Below are 17194 nucleotides of genomic sequence, written 5' to 3'. Positions count from 1 at the left end.
TCTTTATTATACAACATCTATTAAATGCCTGTGTGTGTCATCTAGCACTTTTGGCAGGTTTTCAGGGCCTAAAAGCATCGTGCCAGAGCATGAGACATCTATCCTTCTGCTAATGCTACATTACCCTCAGGTTTAGGTGCTAAAGCTAGTTAGCGGCTAATGCTACATTACCCTCAGGTTTAGGTGCTAATGCTAGTTAGTGGCTAATGCTACATTACCCTCAGGTTTAGCTGCTAATGCTAGTTAGCAACTAATGCTACATTAGCCTCAGAACAACATGTACACGGTTGACTTGTATATGAATGGTATAGAACTGAGACAGGGTTGAATGCCTTCTGTTTCTGCATCATGGCTAGTATGATGCTAAGAATGCAGAACGGAGGCCCCCCAAAATACACACCCACTGCCCCACTTCTACCGCACTGGCCCAGAATCCTCTGGTGTGGTTTTCAACCACATCTGGGTTGTTACGGGCTCTTTTTAGCTGCACCACGCCTACCAGTCTTACCCTGTTATCAAATCCCAAATAACATGGAAAAACATGCATGGGGTTATTTATACAAACAGTCTTCCCATATGCATCAGCAACTTCATCATACATACAGTTGAAGTCGGAAGTTTACATACTTAGGTTGGAGTCATTAAACCTCGTTTTTAAAACAATCCACACATTTCTTGTTAACAAACTATAGTTTTGGCAAGTCGGTGAGGACATCTACTTTGTGCATGACACAAGTCATTTTTCCAACTATTGTTTACAGACAGATTATTTCACTTATAATTCACATAATTCCAGTGGGTCAGAAGTTTACATACACTAAGTTGACCGTGCCTTTAACCAGCTTGTAAAATTCCAGAAAATTATGTCATTGCTTTAGAAGCTTCTGGTAGGCTAATTTACATAATTTGAGTCAATTGGAGGTGTACCTGTGGATGTATTTCAAGGCCTACCTTCAAACTCGGTGCCTCTTTGTTTGACATCATTGATTTCAAATCTTTGTTTGAAATCAAAAGAAATCAGCCAAGACCTCTGAAAAAACTGTAGACCTCCACAAGTCTGGTTCATCCTTGGCTGCAATTTCCAAGCACCCGAAGGTACCACATTCATCTGTACAAACAATAGTACGCAAGTATAATCAGCATGGGACCATGCAGCCATCATACCGCTCAGGAAGGAGACGAATGTACTTTGGTGCGAAAAGTGCAAATCAATCCCAGAACAACAGCAAAGGATGTTGTGAAGATGCTGGAGGAACCAGGTACAAAAGTATCTATATCCACAGTACAACGAGGCCTATATTGACATAACCTGAAAGGCTACTCAGCAAGGAAGAAGCCACTGCTCCAAAACCGCCATAAAAAAGCCAGACTACGGTTTGCAACTGCACATGGGGTCAAAGATCGTACTTTTTGGAGAAATGTCCTCTGGTCTGATGAAATAAAAATAGAACTGTTTGGCCATAATGACCATCATTATGTTTGGAGGAAAAAGGGGGAGGCTTGCAAGCCGCAGAACACCATCTCAACGGTTAAGCAGGGGGGTGGCAGCATCATGTTGTCAGGGTGCGTTGCTGCAGGAGGGACTGGTGCACTTCACAAAATAGATGGCATCATGAGGGAGGAAAATTATGTGGATATATTGAAGGAATATCTCAAGACGTCAGTCAGGAAGTTAAAGCTTGGTCGCAAATGGTTCTTCCAAATGGACAATGGTCCCAAGCATACTTCCAAAGTTGTGGCAAAATGGCTTAGGAACAACAAAGTCAAGGTATTGGAGTGGCCATCACAAAGCCCTATCCTCAATCCCATAGAAAATGTGTGGGCAGAACTGAAAAAGCATGTGCGAGCAAGGAGGCCTACACACCTGACTCAATTACATCAGCTCTGTCAGGAGGAATGGGCCAAAATTCACCCAACTTATTGTGGTAAGCTCGTGGAAGGCTACCCAAAACGTTTGACCCAAGTTAAACAATTTAAGGCAATGCTACCAAATACTAATTGAGTGTATGTAAACTTCTGACCCACTGGGAATGTGATGAAAGAAATAAAAGCTGAAAGAAATCATTCTCTCTGCTATTATTCTGACATTTCACGTTCTTAAAATAAAGTGGCGATCCTAACTGACCTAAGACAGACCTAAGACTTTTTACTTTGATTAAATGTCAGGAATTGTGAAAATGTATTTGGCTAAAGTGTATGTAAACTTCCGACTTCAACTGTACACGGATATGCAGTGGCTGTTTTGAATTATCCCTAATTTGAAAATAACTGGATAGAAATCCCTTTTCTGTTGCGTTGATTTTGGGACTCATTTTCCTTTTAATCTAACCAGAAAATATAATTTTATTTGGGATTGGTTGTTTATGTTAATGCGGTCCATAGGAGGGGTGCGAGTCCTACTCTAAAGGCTGTCCCATCCCTGTTTCCCTCCTAACCTTCCGGTTACTAGTCCAACGCTCTAACCACTAGGCTACCTGCCGCCCCACCTGTGCGAATACAGGATGAGTAAATTATGAATAAATACATTTTAGCTATTGTCAAGATCATGTTAAAAAAACAAACATAAGGTGACTTACTGTAAATCAAGGATTTTAGTTCTCATACTGCATCCCCAATTTACTGCTAACGGACCGAGGCAGTGGATTTGCAATCAGTACTTTATAAATAGTGCTGACGTGATGTATCAAAAGCACAGGCTTTTGTGGCTCTGATGTAAAATGTGACTAAATGGAAAGTAGTGATAGTGTTCACACGAGGTGAAGTGCAGCAGTGACCACATGATTGGCCCTCAGGTATGTTTGTTTTGGATTTTTCTGCAAGCGATGTTGACAGAGCTTCAAAGGAGACAATGGGTCGAATTTTATCTCGAGATTTTGGCTGTTTGGTCCCCCTTTGAAATGGTTGAGTGAACTTAGCGGCCAGATGGCTGCCCTATTAAACCAGCATCTGACACCCTACTAAAAAAACGAATACAAATCATTTTGGCCCATGCCACCCTGTTCATGCTACTGTATGGACGGTCCTGTTCATGCTACTGTATGGACGGTCCTGTTCATGCTACTGTATGAACGGTCCTGTTCATGCTACTGTATGGACGGTCCTGTTCATGCTACTGTATGGACGGTCCTGTTCATGCTACTGTATGAACGGTCCTGTTCATGCTACTGTATGGACGGTCCTGTTCATGCTACTGTATGAACGGTCCTGTTCATGCTACTGTATGAACGGTCCTGTTCATGCTACTGTATGGACGGGCACACTATTCTTGCAGCCCAAACCTCAGTCCACAATGTAAAGTCCAAACCTGAGGTTTTGTTTTCTTCTAAATACTTTGAGCATTTTAATTGAGCCTGCCTGGAGTGCCAGATGGTAGGGAGTTGCACATTTGGGACCATTCCATTGATTCCAGCTCAATCTGGCGAAGCTAAAGTGTTTAAAAGAAAACAAATACAGGTTGAACCCAGGTTTTGTGCAACATCATTGTCTTCAAAAATTACCCTCTAAAGAGCAGTGCATATTGTGATCCACATTACTGAAACCTCATTACCTCCAACATATAATCTGCCATAGCGACCTGCAGTGCTATTTAGGCGAGAAGTCTAATGAATGACTTTCACAGTCAATGTGGTGCTCATCTATCTCGGGAATGTCGTGTGTCACAGGAGAACCCAACCAGAAACCTACAAGGCTTCTCCTCTCCAATCCTAAAGGACTGCTAAGATGTTATTTGCTCCATAGTACTACATTTCAATGAACTCTAATTGATTGACACTAATTGATGGTTGAATTGCTACAGTCCACACCCTTGGCTTCTCTGGGTCGTATGAATAACTCTGTCAGCGATGGAGAAAGCTTTAGGTCACTGACAGTACTCTCAACTGTAAATGAATATTGATGAGCTGGCAATATCATCCCAGACTACCGTTGCTGGTAGTCGTGGCAGAATGGTAAAAGTCTGTTTCCATTAGATTAGACGGTGGACAGGGATGACACATGGCTGTCAGTGATTGTTTTTCCACTGTAATAGCCTCGAATGTGTGGAGGACCCCAAAACATGCACATCTCTTGCTGTTTCCTAGAATCTTGTTTGTACTGATTGCAGAGTAGAAGTTGTGCATAGGTGGGTGGGCATGAGGTAATGAGGGTGATGACTGATTTCAGTCAGAAAAACTTAACCCTTCACAGTATCCTATAAATTTACATTAAAACCCTCTTCCTGGGGTTTATTATGGATCCCCATTAGTTCCTGCCAAGCAGCTACTCTTCCTGAGTTCCAAACACATTAAGGCCCTTACATTACATCTAAAACAGTACATCATATAACATTATTACACCATGACATGTTTAAAATACCAAATGTATAATACCACCACACAACAATTTTACTAATAGCCATTGCATGCTCTACAAACAATGTTGAATTGTTTTGTCCTTTTTGTGTGTTCAAAACCCCTAACTTTTTTCCTCCTGACACACTTACTCAGAAGTAAACAAAGTAAACACATTGGTTTTAGTTCCTCTCTGGTGAACCAGAGAAAGAAAAGTATTGTATAGCAAGCCTGAAATTCACATATCCATCTACACAGCGAAACGAGCATTATACAACTCAGGGGTGTCAAACATACGGCCGGCAGGTGGTTTGAGCTAAAAGGTGAAGGCTCTGCTACCACAGCTCTGCTCAGTGCCTTTGAGATAAGAGCCCAGGCACATGACCGCACGCAGGAAGAATAGGGCCTTCTTTAACTGACTTCCCATGGACGACCTCTCTGCTAATAGGGAGTGCTGTTGCTAGAGCTATTGACTGGCACACTGCGGTTCCACAGGATCTAGTTTTAAAACAGGCATTCTTCAGATTAGAATGTTAATGTGTTATATTTATTTGCTATCTCTTTGACTTTTCTGTGTAATTTAAATGGCTAGAAGCCAGGGCATTGAGAGCAATGCGAAACAACTTGATTTCTTTGTTTACTCCATGTGTAACTCTGTGTTGTCTGTTCACACTGCTATGCTTTATCTTGGCCAGGTCACAGTTGCAAATGAGAACTTGTTCTCAACTAGCCTACCTGGTTAAATAAAGGTGAAATAAAATAAAATAAAAGTTTAGAGAACTGTAATTTACTGTATGCTAACGACTTTGCACCTACAAGTGAATTTCCTCATATTCCATCTTGGCAGGATACATAATAACAACAAGTGCTGCTTGTTGCAACATGAGTCACTGGGCCAAATTGAATTTCCTCACTGTAGACTCACTGGTATCAAGATTTGGTTCCAAATGGGTCTGTTATCCAGTTAAAGCTATCTAGCTTTCTTTGTGCCATACAAACCCAATGCTACCCTATTCTACTACATATAATAAGAGGAGAAAACCTCCCACAGGACTGGTGCCTAAAGCCCTATATTTAGGGGTCAATTATGGTAATAGTCAGGTCTAAATTAGGGATATTGAATGTTAACGCCAATTAATTGTGTCCTGCATCCAATCAGCTTGTTTGGAGACTGAGTGGGAGGACGGGAGTGTAAAGCGCTCTGGTAATATTATTCTCATGCCAACTCCTCCATATCTGCTTTATTGGCCTCAACTTTTCACTCCTCTCCACTGGTCTCTTCATTCTGTCATGGTTACCCATAAGGTCAGGCCAGAGAAGGTTTTTTGTAAGGTTAAAGGTTGAAGGTTAAGGAGGGTGTTGCCTTTTTGGACTTGCACTTGTTATCTCAAATAACAAAAATACTTTGGTTATTAGAGGACACGTCTGGATTGGGACATTCCATTCAGGGTGCAACACCTTTCCTGAACCTCCTCACCCTCCCACCCTTAAGACTGGCCCTCTGATTCACATGTACGGCATCACCATTGATAACGCCCTAAGTGGGGTCTAAATCGGGAAAGTGGGGATGATAAGGAGTACCCAACATAGAGTCAAGAGGGAGAGTTGAGGCAGAAAACAAAATCCTTCCAGAACAGCGTTTTGACTCTTAGGCTGGCCACATTTACATTACCTGCCTTAAAACCATCTATTTTGTGTGTTTTACTGTTTTCTTTACCCAGAAGTCACCTAGATGGAAGAAACGTCAGAGGAAACGGGCAGCTTGATGGAAGAAACGTTGGGAAAAACTCTCACCTTGATGGAAGGAACATTGGTGGAAACTGTCACCTTGATGGATGGAACGTCGGTGGAAACTGTCACCTTGATGAATGGAACGTCGGAGGAAACAGTCACCTTGATGGATGGAACGTCGGAGGAAACGGTCACCTTGATGGAAGGAACGTCGAAGGAAACAGTCACCTTGATGGAAGAATCGGTCACCTTGATGGATGGAACGTCGGAGGAAACGGTCACCTTGATGGATGGAACGTCGGAGGAAACGGTCACCTTGATGGAAGGAACGTCGGAGGAAACAGTCACCTTGATGGAAGGAACGTCGGAGGAAACAGTCACCTTGATGGAAGGAATGTCAGAGGAAACCGTGTCGGGAGAAGCAGTGGTGGTCAAGCGTGCTACAGGACGAGTCACCTGGATGGAAGAACCATCGGAGGAAACGGTGCTGGGAGAAGCAGCGGTGGACGAGCATGGCACAGAAGGGGCAGTCGAGGTGAGAACGCCAGTTGGCGTTGCCCCGGCCTGTGTGTCTTTCTGATGACCTTGGCACAGACTGGCATGCTTTTCTAAAGCTGTGGGGGGATTTATACCTACTGTAGCTATGTGCTTTGTTCTCCTGTCAGGCCTCGACTGCTAAGCCCGTCTTGCGCAGACCCAGTGTGCATGTTGCCAGGAGGTGCAGTGTTCTAGCAAGTGACGTAAGTAGAATTCATCCTCTGTGTTCTCTAATACAGCCTGTTGTAATTGTGTGAAGTTGTGGCAGGATTCACTGCAGTGTCCAGTAATGGGTTATAGCCACCTGTAAAGGATTTGGAGGAAAGCCCTTGAGGGATTTAGTCATGCCTACACCACAGCACCACAGATGAAGAGGCTTGTTGGCCAATCTGGGGATAATTAATCTGGACTGAAATGATAGGTTGGACCCTTTTTTGTGCTCAACACCCTTAGGAGATAGAGATTACTATGGAAGCTAAGCTCAAAAAGAGGTGAGTCTGGCGTCTGAAGGTGTCCTAAAATAGCTATTTTGGATTTCAGCTGCTTATCATTCAGAAGACCCCGCCCCTTCATTTTTTCTCTGGTCATATGGAGAAAAAACGTGAGGGCGGGATGACTGGTTAAAGAGATTTGCGATTGGCCATTTGAATGTTTCCCTGTTGTCTGTCAACATAATAAACCAATTATTTTTCACCATGAATCTGCATAATTACTTGTTAACCATCTGTGATGTAGAATAATTCCGACATGTCTCAAAGTGCTCTCTAATTATGACACCCACCACTTAGTGGAGATAAAACTTTTAGCAACTGCTGGCCATACAATTTCACACGAGCGGAGAAGCACTCTGGCTATTTGAATACTTTTGGCAGGAAAAAAATTAATTTGTGGAAACATGATTATAGGACATAAATATTTAACATTCTGACACTACAGTATATTACTTCCGCGTAGTTTTATTATATTTCGTGTTCTCTTTTCCTCTCTCTTCAGTGTCTGAGTCCCCTAGTTGAATACATGGAAATACCTTCTCTATTCCCCCCTGTTCTGGAGATGTAGAAGCTTTTTTTTGCCTGACTTTTTGCTGGTAAAATGTAGAAGGTCAAATATATGCCCCCATTGTAATGCCATGCCAGTGGTTGGTACAGTGTCCAAATGGAAAAGCATTGATAAGCAGTATCAGCCAGAGGAACAATTGTCTATCTGAGCTTTTGTCTGCTTCATGCTGTAGCTACAATAGACACTGTAACACAACCGGTACAGTCAGACAACGTGCCAAGCAGACCCATACACTTAAGTTACTGTATTCATTAGTAATGAGCTCTTGGTGCACGGTCACCCATATAAAGTGCCTTATTAGTTTATTAGCTTCCAACTGGCTCATTCATCCACTCTCCTCTCCCTTGTAACTATTCCCCAGGTCGTTGCTGTAAATAAAAATGTGTTATCAGTCAATTTACCTGGTAAAATACATGTGTCATTACTTAATTACTGTAGCTTGCAATAAGCTTATTTTCAACCATTATGAGGCCCAACATATCAGCTGTCATCCTACAGGTTTTAACCCTCTGCAGACTGTAACTATGTGCTTTGTCCTCCTGTCAGGCCTCGGCTGCTAAGCCCGTCTTGCCCGAACCCGGTTTTGCCAGGAGATGCAGTGTTCTGGCAAGTGACGTAAGTAGGATTCATCCTCTTTGTTCTTTACAGCCTGTTGTTTTTGTGGGAGAATGTGGCAGCATTGGCTCAGTGTCCAGTAATGGGGTGTAGCCACCTGTAAAGGTTTTGGAGGAAAAGCAGCCTGTGTAGATAACGGTATGCTTTGTAACGATATGCTTTGTAACGGTATGCTTTGTAACGGTATGCTTTGTAACGGTATGCTTTGTAACGGTATGCTTTGTAACGGTATGCTGAAAACGGTATGCTTTGTAACGACCTGTATTTTACTGTTTGTCATGACCATGTTATTCAAATAATACAGTTGTCCTTCAAATATTGTGGGTGGTGGTGGGCCTAAGAAAGACAAAATAACAAAACATAACACTGCTACCTGCTACCCTGTAGGTGAAATACAAGGAGGGCTATGAGAAATCCAAGGCCCAGAACCTCTTTATCCCCGATGTAGAGTTTCAGCATTCCAAGAACATCAACGCTTTCATCTCTGAGGTGAGTTGTGTGTTGTTGACGTCATTCTCTGTCTATCTCTCTCTCGCTCTTCCCCTCCCCCTATCTCGCTCTCTCTCTCCCCTGTCCTTGGCACCTTGGCAAACCGCAGAGACACAACACATTCCTCAGCACTGAGCTTTGTCATTCCAGTCACAGTGTCTGTCAGCCCTGTGATAGAAAGGTATTGTTTTGGTGCTCTACTTGTGGATAGACTGTCCTGTCGATTGTTAACAGGCCCTAGTTGCACTTTTAAAGTGCATTCCGCTTCTATCAACATACACATTCATAACACACATACATGTATATGAATGTGTGTACATACATCATGCACATAAACAGACAAACAACAGTTTGACTGAATAAAACTCACATCAATATTCAACACGGATGCTTCACCTTAAACTCTCACAAGCTTAATATATTCATATAATGTGACCTTTCACTGTGAAAAAGGCTTGGCTGTTCTTTTAAACATGGATAGAAGCAAAAACATTTTTTTACGCTTGGCCCAACATCCTAAAAGCATTAAAACAGTAGTGCATCCTTTCCTCTGGTTATTTCCTTATCATTTTTTTATAAAAAAATAAAAGATGTGCCCCCTTTACCTCCAATTTCGTGTTATCCAATTGTTAGTAGTTACTACAGTGGGGCAAAAAAGTATTTAGTCAGCCACCAATTGTGCAAGTTCTCCCACTTAAAAAGATGAGAGAGGCCTGTAATTTTCATCATAGGTACACTTCAACTATGACAGACAAAATGAGAAGAAGAAATCCAGAAAATCACATTGTTGGATTTTTTATGAATTTATTTGCAAATTATGGTGAAAAATAAGTATTTGGTCACCTACAAACAAGCAAGATTTCTGGCTCTCACAGACCTGTAACTTCTTCTTTAAGAGGCTCCTCTGTCCTCCACTCTTTACCTGTATTAATGGCACCTGTTTGAACTTGTTATCAGTTTAAAAGACACCTGTCCACAACCTCAAACAGTCACACTCCAAACTCCACTATAGCCAAGACCAAAGAGCTGTCAAAGGACACCAGAAACAAAATTGTAGACCTGCACCAGGCTGGGAAGACAGAATCTACAATAGGTAAGCAGCTTGGTTTGAAGAAATCAACTGTGGGAGCAATTATTAGGAAATGGAAGACATAATAATGATAATCTCCCTCAATCTGGGGCTCCACGCAAGATCTCACCCGGGGGGACCTAGTGAATGACCTGCAGAGAGCTGGGACCAAAGTAACAAAGCCTACCATCAGTAACACACTACGCCTCCAGGGACTAAATAAGTGTGAGAACTTGGACAATTGGTGGCTGACTAAATACTTTTTTGCCCCACTGTATCTGGTCTCATCGCTACAACTCCCATACGGGCTCGGGAGAGACGAAGGTCGAAAGCCAAGCGTCCTCTGAAACACAACCCAACCAAGTCGCACTGCTTCTTAACACAGTGCACATCCAACCCGGAAGCCAGCCGCACCAATGTGTCGGAGGAAACACCATGCACCTGGCGACCTGGTTAGCGTGCACTGCGCCCGGCCCGCCACAGGAGTCGCTAGTGCGCGATGAGACAAGGATATCCCTACCGGCCATACCCTCCCTAACCCGGACGACGCTAGGCCAATTTGTGTCGCCCCACGGCGGCCGGCTGCGACAGAGCCTGGGCATGAACCCAGAGTCTCTAGACGACTGCGCCACCCGGGAGGCCCTTTCCTTATCATTTTAAGTCGTTTTTTCTCGTAAGCACTTTGTCATTTTAGACTATGTTCATAAACTATGACATTTAACATTTACATTTAAGTCATTTAGCAGACGCTCTTATCCAGAGCGACTTACAAATTGGTGCTTTCACCTTATGACATCCAGTGGAACAGCCACTTTACAATAGTGCATCTAGGTCTTTTAAGGGGGAGGGGGGGGGTGAGAAGGATTACTTTATCCTATCCTAGGTATTCCTTAAAGAGGTGGGGTTTCAGGTGTCTCCGGAAGGTGGTGATTGACTCCGCTGTCCTGGCATCGTGAGGGAGTTTGTTCCACCATTTGGGGGGCCAGAGCAGCGAACAGTTTTGACTGGGCTGAGCGGGAACTGTACTTCCTCAGTGGTAGGGAGGCGAGCAGGCCAGAGGTGGATGAACGCAGTGCCCTTGTTTGGGTGTAGGGCCTGATCAGAGCCTGGAGGTACTGAGGTGCCGTTCCCTCACAGCTCCGTAGGCAAGCACCATGGTCTTGTAGCGGATGCGAGCTTCAACTGGAAGCCAGTGGAGAGAGCGGAGGAGCGGGGTGACGTGAGAGAACTTGGGAAGGTTGAACACCAGACGGGCTGCGGCGTTCTGGATGAGTTGTAGGGGTTTAATGGCACAGGCAGGGAGCCCAGCCAACAGCGAGTTGCAGTAATCCAGACGGGAGATGACAAGTGCCTGGATTAGGACCTGCGCCGCTTCCTGTGTGAGGCAGGGTCGTACTCTGCGGATGTTGTAGAGCATGAACCTACAGGAACGGGCCACCGCCTTGATGTTATTTGAGAACGACAGGGTGTTGTCCAGGATCACGCCAAGGTTCTTAGCGCTCTGGGAGGAGGACACAATGGAGTTGTCAACCGTGATGGCGAGATCATGGAACGGGCAGTCCTTCCCCGGGAGGAAGAGCAGCTCCGTCTTGCCGAGGTTCAGCTTGAGGTGATGATCCGTCATCCACACTGATATGTCTGCCAGACATGCAGAGAGGCGATTCGCCACCTGGTCGTCAGAAGGGGGAAAGGAGAAGATTAATTGTGTGTCGTCTGCATAGCAATGATAGGAGAGACCATGTGAGGTTATGACAGAGCCAAGTGACTTGGTGTATAGCGAGAATAGGAGAGGGCCTAGAACAGAGCCCTGGGGGACACCAGTGGTGAGAGCACGTGGTGAGGAGACGGATTCTCGCCACGCCACCTGGTAGGAGCGACCTGTCAGGTAGGACGCAATCCAAGCGTGGGCCGCGCCGGAGATGCCCAACTCGGAGAGGGTGGAGAGGAGGATCTGATGGTTCACAGTATCGAAGGCAGCCGATAGGTCTAGAAGGATGAGAGCAGAGGAGAGAGACTTAGCTTTAGCAGTGCGGAGCGCCTCCGTGATACAGAGAAGAGCAGTCTCAGTTGAATGACTAGTCTTGAAACCTGACTGATTTGGATCAAGAAGGTCATTCTGAGAGAGATAGTGGGAGAGCTGGCCAAGGACGGCACGTTCAAGAGTTTTGGAGAGAAAAGAAGGAAGGGATACTGGTCTGTAGTTGTTGACATCGGAGGGATCGAGTGTAGGTTTTTTCAGAAGGGGTGCAACTCTCGCTCTCTTGAAGACGGGAGGGACGTAGCCAGCGGTCAGGGATGAGTTGATGACACAGGTATGTTTTGTGTTTGTGCATTTGTCTTAGCATGGATACTAGTAGGGATTATTTCTATTGTCTTTCCATCTCTGTTATGTTTTAGACCAAGTACAAGGAGGAAGGAAAGTTGGAAACAGCAATGTGTCTCTACTCAGTGCTTCCAGAAACAATGGCGACCCAACACGCCAGAGAGGCCTCCGAGCTACAGAGTGAGGTAGTGACATCACACCAAACCTCCTTGTTATTTCAGCCTCTCTGACTTAGCTACACAGAAGCGTTATAGAGTGTAATTGCTTGGCTGCAATATGTCCAGCCTGATCATCTCGAGCTTGAAGTCACCCTTCACAGTAATTCCGAAACGGGTTGTTATTGTGAAAGATAATGTGTGCTCGAAGACTTACCTGGTTTAAGGTTGAATACGTTCAGTTGGTAAATATGTTAAATGCCACTGAAACACTTTGGCATCAGATAAATAACAAGGATTACAGTAGATATTAATACAATACTAACTTGGTCTTTTTCCAGATCAAGTACAAAGGGAATGTGAAGACGGAGATATCCACTTCTCTCTACTCACTGCTCCCGGAGACCCTTGAGACTCAGTTTGCGAAGGAGCATTCGGACATGCTGAGTGAGGTGAGAACTTTTCCCACTTCTGACACCATTTGGTAAAATTGAGAACGAACGACATTCAAATCGGATATCATCCACTTGAGTGGGTGACGCATCAACCACAGTGCCAAGAAAATGCATTCACTTAGCACTGGTCTCGCAATATGCCTAGGAATGGCAGCGTTTTTGGAATGTGCTTGTTTCTTTTCCAGAGCAAGTACAGAGAGGAGGGGAAAAGGGAGATCTCCAGCAGCCTGTACTCGCTGCTTCCAGACACCACTGAGATGCAGCTCTCTAAAACAGTGAAAGAGTTCCAGAGTGAGGTAATACCACCCTCCTCTTCCTCTTCTTCCTCCGCTTCCTCTTCTCATCATGAGGAGGACAGATTTAACGATGGTAGCTTTAGTGTTACGCACATGGGGTCACTGTATAAACATTCTTTAACATTCTCCCTTTACTGATTGACCAACCTGAGATGGCCAGTGGCGAAGACGGCCGGGTACCTAGCCTCCACGGTCTGATGGGCAATGAACTGAGTCTACTTCCCAGTCAGACTGTTAGCTACCGTTCAAATCCCATGACCCCAGGCATGATCAATATACCACTGCCAGTATTAAACACAGCCTAGAGTGGTGAGACCAGAATACAATGAGTCAAGCAGTAAAAACCAACTGACGCTATTTCTCTTGTGTTGCAGAACAAGTACAGGGAGGCAGGGAAGAGAAGGCTGTCTACTTCCATGTATTCCCTGCTACCAGAGACCATGGAGATTCAACACGCCAAAGAGGCTTCTCTGCTACAGAGTGAGGTATTCTAACTTCAGTTCACTTCATTGGCCTTATTCAGGAACATGTCTTAAGTGTGAAGGCAATCATCATTTATAATCAACATTTACAAACAACATGGACATTGATGACGACACAAGGTCACACCAACAGCCATAGACAACAGTGAAAATGTGAGGCGAGGGGAGGCGTGTTACGGTGTAGGATCAGTCCTAGTGTGTCCGCACCTTTGAAAATAATGGAATTAAAGGCTCTAGCCCTTTAAAAGTGTGTTTAGTGTGATACCCACCTAAACCCAAGACAGTCAATGCCCTCTACTCAGTACATTTGAAAGAAAATGTTGAAGTGTTGAGCCTGAATTCAATTAGAACGTTGTCATTAGTTGCTGTTCTCTGTGTCTTCCTTTTCAGATGAAATACAAAGAGTTAAGCAAAGGTACTCTGTCCTCCCTCTACTCTCTACTCCCAGAGACCACAGAGATCCAGTTTGCCAGAGAAATGACAGAGATGCAGAGCGAGGTGTGTATTCATTTGTAAAGTCAGGGAAGCATTTACTGCAACTATAGTCTCAGAGCTATTTCAAGGTTTAGAACACCCCAAAATAAAAGTCTGAAGTTAAGCTCAGCCTCAGTCAATAATACATGTTGTGCAGATTGAAGCTTGCTTATTGTCTATGCCTGGGTTTAAAAAATGGAGTATTTTTGCATTGTCATCCTTCAGAACAAATACAAAGAAAGTGGCAAAAGGAATTCCTCCAGTTGCATTTACTCTCAACTAGCAGAGACCCCTGAGACCCATTTTGCTAAAGCTGTGTCAGAACTCCAGAGTGAGGTATGGACATCAAGAACACAAAAATCAAAGCCAAATGTTAGGTAACACTTTACTTGAACGCTATTACTTACATAAGGACATCATAGCCCATACATATCACATTCATAAGCAATGACATAAGCCTTTCATAAATGTATATGTCAAAAACAGCATAATAAAAAAAAGATCAACTTGCGGTTGTTGGCATTTGACGTCAGCGTTTATGAAATACTTATATACTTGTGGTATGTGTGTTATGAATGTGTTATGAAAGCCTTATGTAGACCCATTTCAATTGTCAATTTTGTTCATTGTATATTTGGTCCTTTTAAAGGGAAGTCTTTTTTAGCTTGTCCTGAGATATCTGTTATTGTTTTCGTGTCAGATAAAGTACAAGAAGGCAGTCAAGAAGGGAGTTTCTAGTTTTCTCTAGTTTTCATTTGAGGTAACCAATGTTTTCATGTAATGTTTCCTTTATTCCAGCTAAAGTACAAGGAAGGACTGAAAAAGGACACCTCCCCCAGTTTTTATTCTACGCTGCCCGAAACAATTGAGACTAATTTTGCGAAACGACAATCAGCAATGCGAAGTGAGGTAAAGAATATGTCTGTGTGTATATGCTGTTAGAATACACAGGGAGTACAATGTACATTCTCACAGAATGACTACATAAAAAAGGGAAGGTTCTTTTAAAAAGAAATTGCCCTGAGTAGAATCTCAGATAAATCATGAATAATTTAATTCAATCTATCATGTATTTTAATTTGTGAATCAGCTGTTGGAAATGTTACAGAAGGAGTATATTTCTTGATGATTCACAAGGATTTGTAGCACTTTGTTGCATCGAGTGATGTAAAAAAAGGCTTCATAAATAAATGTTATTGATTTATCCTCCCAATCTTTTTAAGTTCAATCATGTTGACTCAAATTATTTTCCACCATTTTGTAGAAAAAGTATAAAGAGGACAGGAAGGAGAACTCCTTTAGCCTCTACTCTCTGCTCCCGGAGACACCAGAGACCCAGTTTGCAAAAGAGGTCTCCGACTTACAGAGCGAGGTAATTTCACAGCACAGAAGGCCTATGACTCATAGACATGAGTCACTGAATGATTAGAAGAATTTGGTGTAAAACTTTATCATAACGTTCATGAATAATCCATTGTAAATACTTATACATAATAATGCTTATTCATTGTACATGTTTACACATAATGAAATACTTATTTATAGTTTATAAATACTTAAATGCTAATTCATTTAAGTTATTAGAAAGTATTACAGAGATGTATCATGAACTTCAGAGAAGGTTTAAGAAGATTCAGGATCCGTGTCTCCTCCTTCAGCTCAAGTATACAGAGGGGGGGAAGGAGAAGATCTCGACAAGCCTGTATTCTCTGCTTCCCGAGACCACAGAGACCCAGTTGGCCAAGCAGATGTCTGAAATGCAGAGCGAGGTGAACATTCATTCCAAACAAAATCTAACTTTCGTTAAAGTTCACTTTACACTCGTCTGCACAAGGGCCCTGCAATGTGAATTGATAGTTTTATTGTGGTGTTGCAGACCAAGTACAAGGAAGTGGGCAAGAGGGAGGTGGTCACTTCTTTGTACTCTCTACTCCCTGAGACCAAGGACATCCAGCATGCCAAAGAAGCGTCCCTGTTACGGAGTGAGGTACTATATAGCATTTAGAATTCATTTTCACCATATTTATTTTACCTATCCAATACTTTCATATCTACACAAGTGCCTAGTTTGAGATCATTGAATGAGTGTTAATACAGACTCATCTCTCTCTGTTTCTCAGATCAAATACAAAGAGAGTGGAAAGAAGGACATCTCAACCTCCCTCTACTCTCTACTCCCAGAGACCACAGAGACACAGTTTGCCAGAGAAATGACAGAGATGCAGAGCAAGGTGGCTGGACATTTAGTTAATAACTTCTGTTTTGGGCGCTTTTCTGTATAATGATTGAGAAGGAACCAAAAAGGTAGAATCATTATATATCACAAAACGTTCCTTTTTTTCAGAATAAATACAAAGAAGAAGGAAAAAGGCGTATCTCCACAAGTGTGTACTCTCAGCTTCCAGAAACCACCGAGACACAGTTTGCGAAAGCTGTATCTGAACTTCAGAGTGAGGTTAGCAACTATTATCCCTTACAGTTAAGGGGTAATTTTCTTACATCTTTGTTCCATTTGGAATGATGGCAATGCCCATCAAAATTATACAGATCCTTGAGTAAATTCATTGGAAATAAATACATGAATACAATGCTGAGTCTTTTTTCCTCAATTTAGATGAAGTACAAAGAAGCAGGGAGGAAGGGAGTTTCTAGTTCTCTCTACTCCACCTTACCAGAAACAATGGAGACCCAGCATGCCAAAGAGGCTTCCCAGCTACAGAGTGAGGTAGAGTATAAACAGTACTGGGGAGTACTGAACTACATGTAGTAAGAGGTTCGTAACTGGCTGCAGTGAAGTCAGGCGCAGGAGAGCAGAACTGTGTAACAACCGGAGCAGTTTATTAGGCAAAACAAACTGCACCCAGAAACAACAAAATACGGGTTGAAATAACCCGTCGCAAACCAGTTAGCAATGCACAAACACTTTACAACCAACAATTCCACACACTGACATGGTGGGAACAGAGGGTTATATACACGTCACGTAATGAGGGAATGTAAACCAGGTGTGTGGGAAAACAAGACAAAACAAATGGAAAACGGAAGGTGGATCGGCGATGGCTAGAAGACCGGTGACGTTGACCGCCGAATGTCGCCCGAACAAGGAGAGGTACCGACTTCGGTGGAAGTCGTGACACATGTACACTACCGGTCGAAAGTTTTAGAACACCTACTCATCCAT

General features: G+C 43.3%; 1 protein-coding gene across 5 annotated transcripts in view; it reads left to right on the top strand.

Moving 5' to 3' along the window:
- LOC115130159 (nebulin-like) overlaps positions 1-17194 on the top strand; it is a 63874-nt gene that overhangs the window by 313 nt on the left and 46367 nt on the right. For 4 of the 5 annotated variants that reach the window (XR_003863740.2, XM_029660982.2, XM_029660981.2 and 1 more), the window contains exons 1-17: positions 5946-6594; positions 6725-6799; positions 8202-8270; positions 8658-8759; positions 12226-12336; positions 12648-12758; positions 12947-13057; positions 13432-13542; positions 13930-14037; positions 14239-14349; positions 14812-14922; positions 15278-15385; positions 15672-15782; positions 15890-16000; positions 16134-16244; positions 16358-16468; positions 16628-16738. Coding sequence is in view for 4 of the 5 variants with exons in the window: in XM_029660982.2 (XP_029516842.2) it covers positions 6061-6594; positions 6725-6799; positions 8202-8270; positions 8658-8759; positions 12226-12336; positions 12648-12758; positions 12947-13057; positions 13432-13542; positions 13930-14037; positions 14239-14349; positions 14812-14922; positions 15278-15385; positions 15672-15782; positions 15890-16000; positions 16134-16244; positions 16358-16468; positions 16628-16738 (2217 nt within the window). In the remaining variant the exon portion in view is untranslated. Of the gene's footprint in view, positions 1-5945; positions 6595-6724; positions 6800-8201; positions 8271-8657; positions 8760-12225; positions 12337-12647; positions 12759-12946; positions 13058-13431; positions 13543-13929; positions 14038-14238; positions 14350-14811; positions 14923-15277; positions 15386-15671; positions 15783-15889; positions 16001-16133; positions 16245-16357; positions 16469-16627; positions 16739-17194 lie in introns of those variants that run through there. The other variant, XM_029660980.2, reaches the window with a different exon arrangement.

This window comes from Oncorhynchus nerka, linkage group LG6 (assembly GCF_034236695.1).
Source record: "Oncorhynchus nerka isolate Pitt River linkage group LG6, Oner_Uvic_2.0, whole genome shotgun sequence".
Classification (NCBI taxonomy): domain Eukaryota; kingdom Metazoa; phylum Chordata; class Actinopteri; order Salmoniformes; family Salmonidae; genus Oncorhynchus; species Oncorhynchus nerka.
Note: the sequence above shows the minus strand (reverse complement) of the source record. Positions and strands in the feature narration are given on the sequence as shown.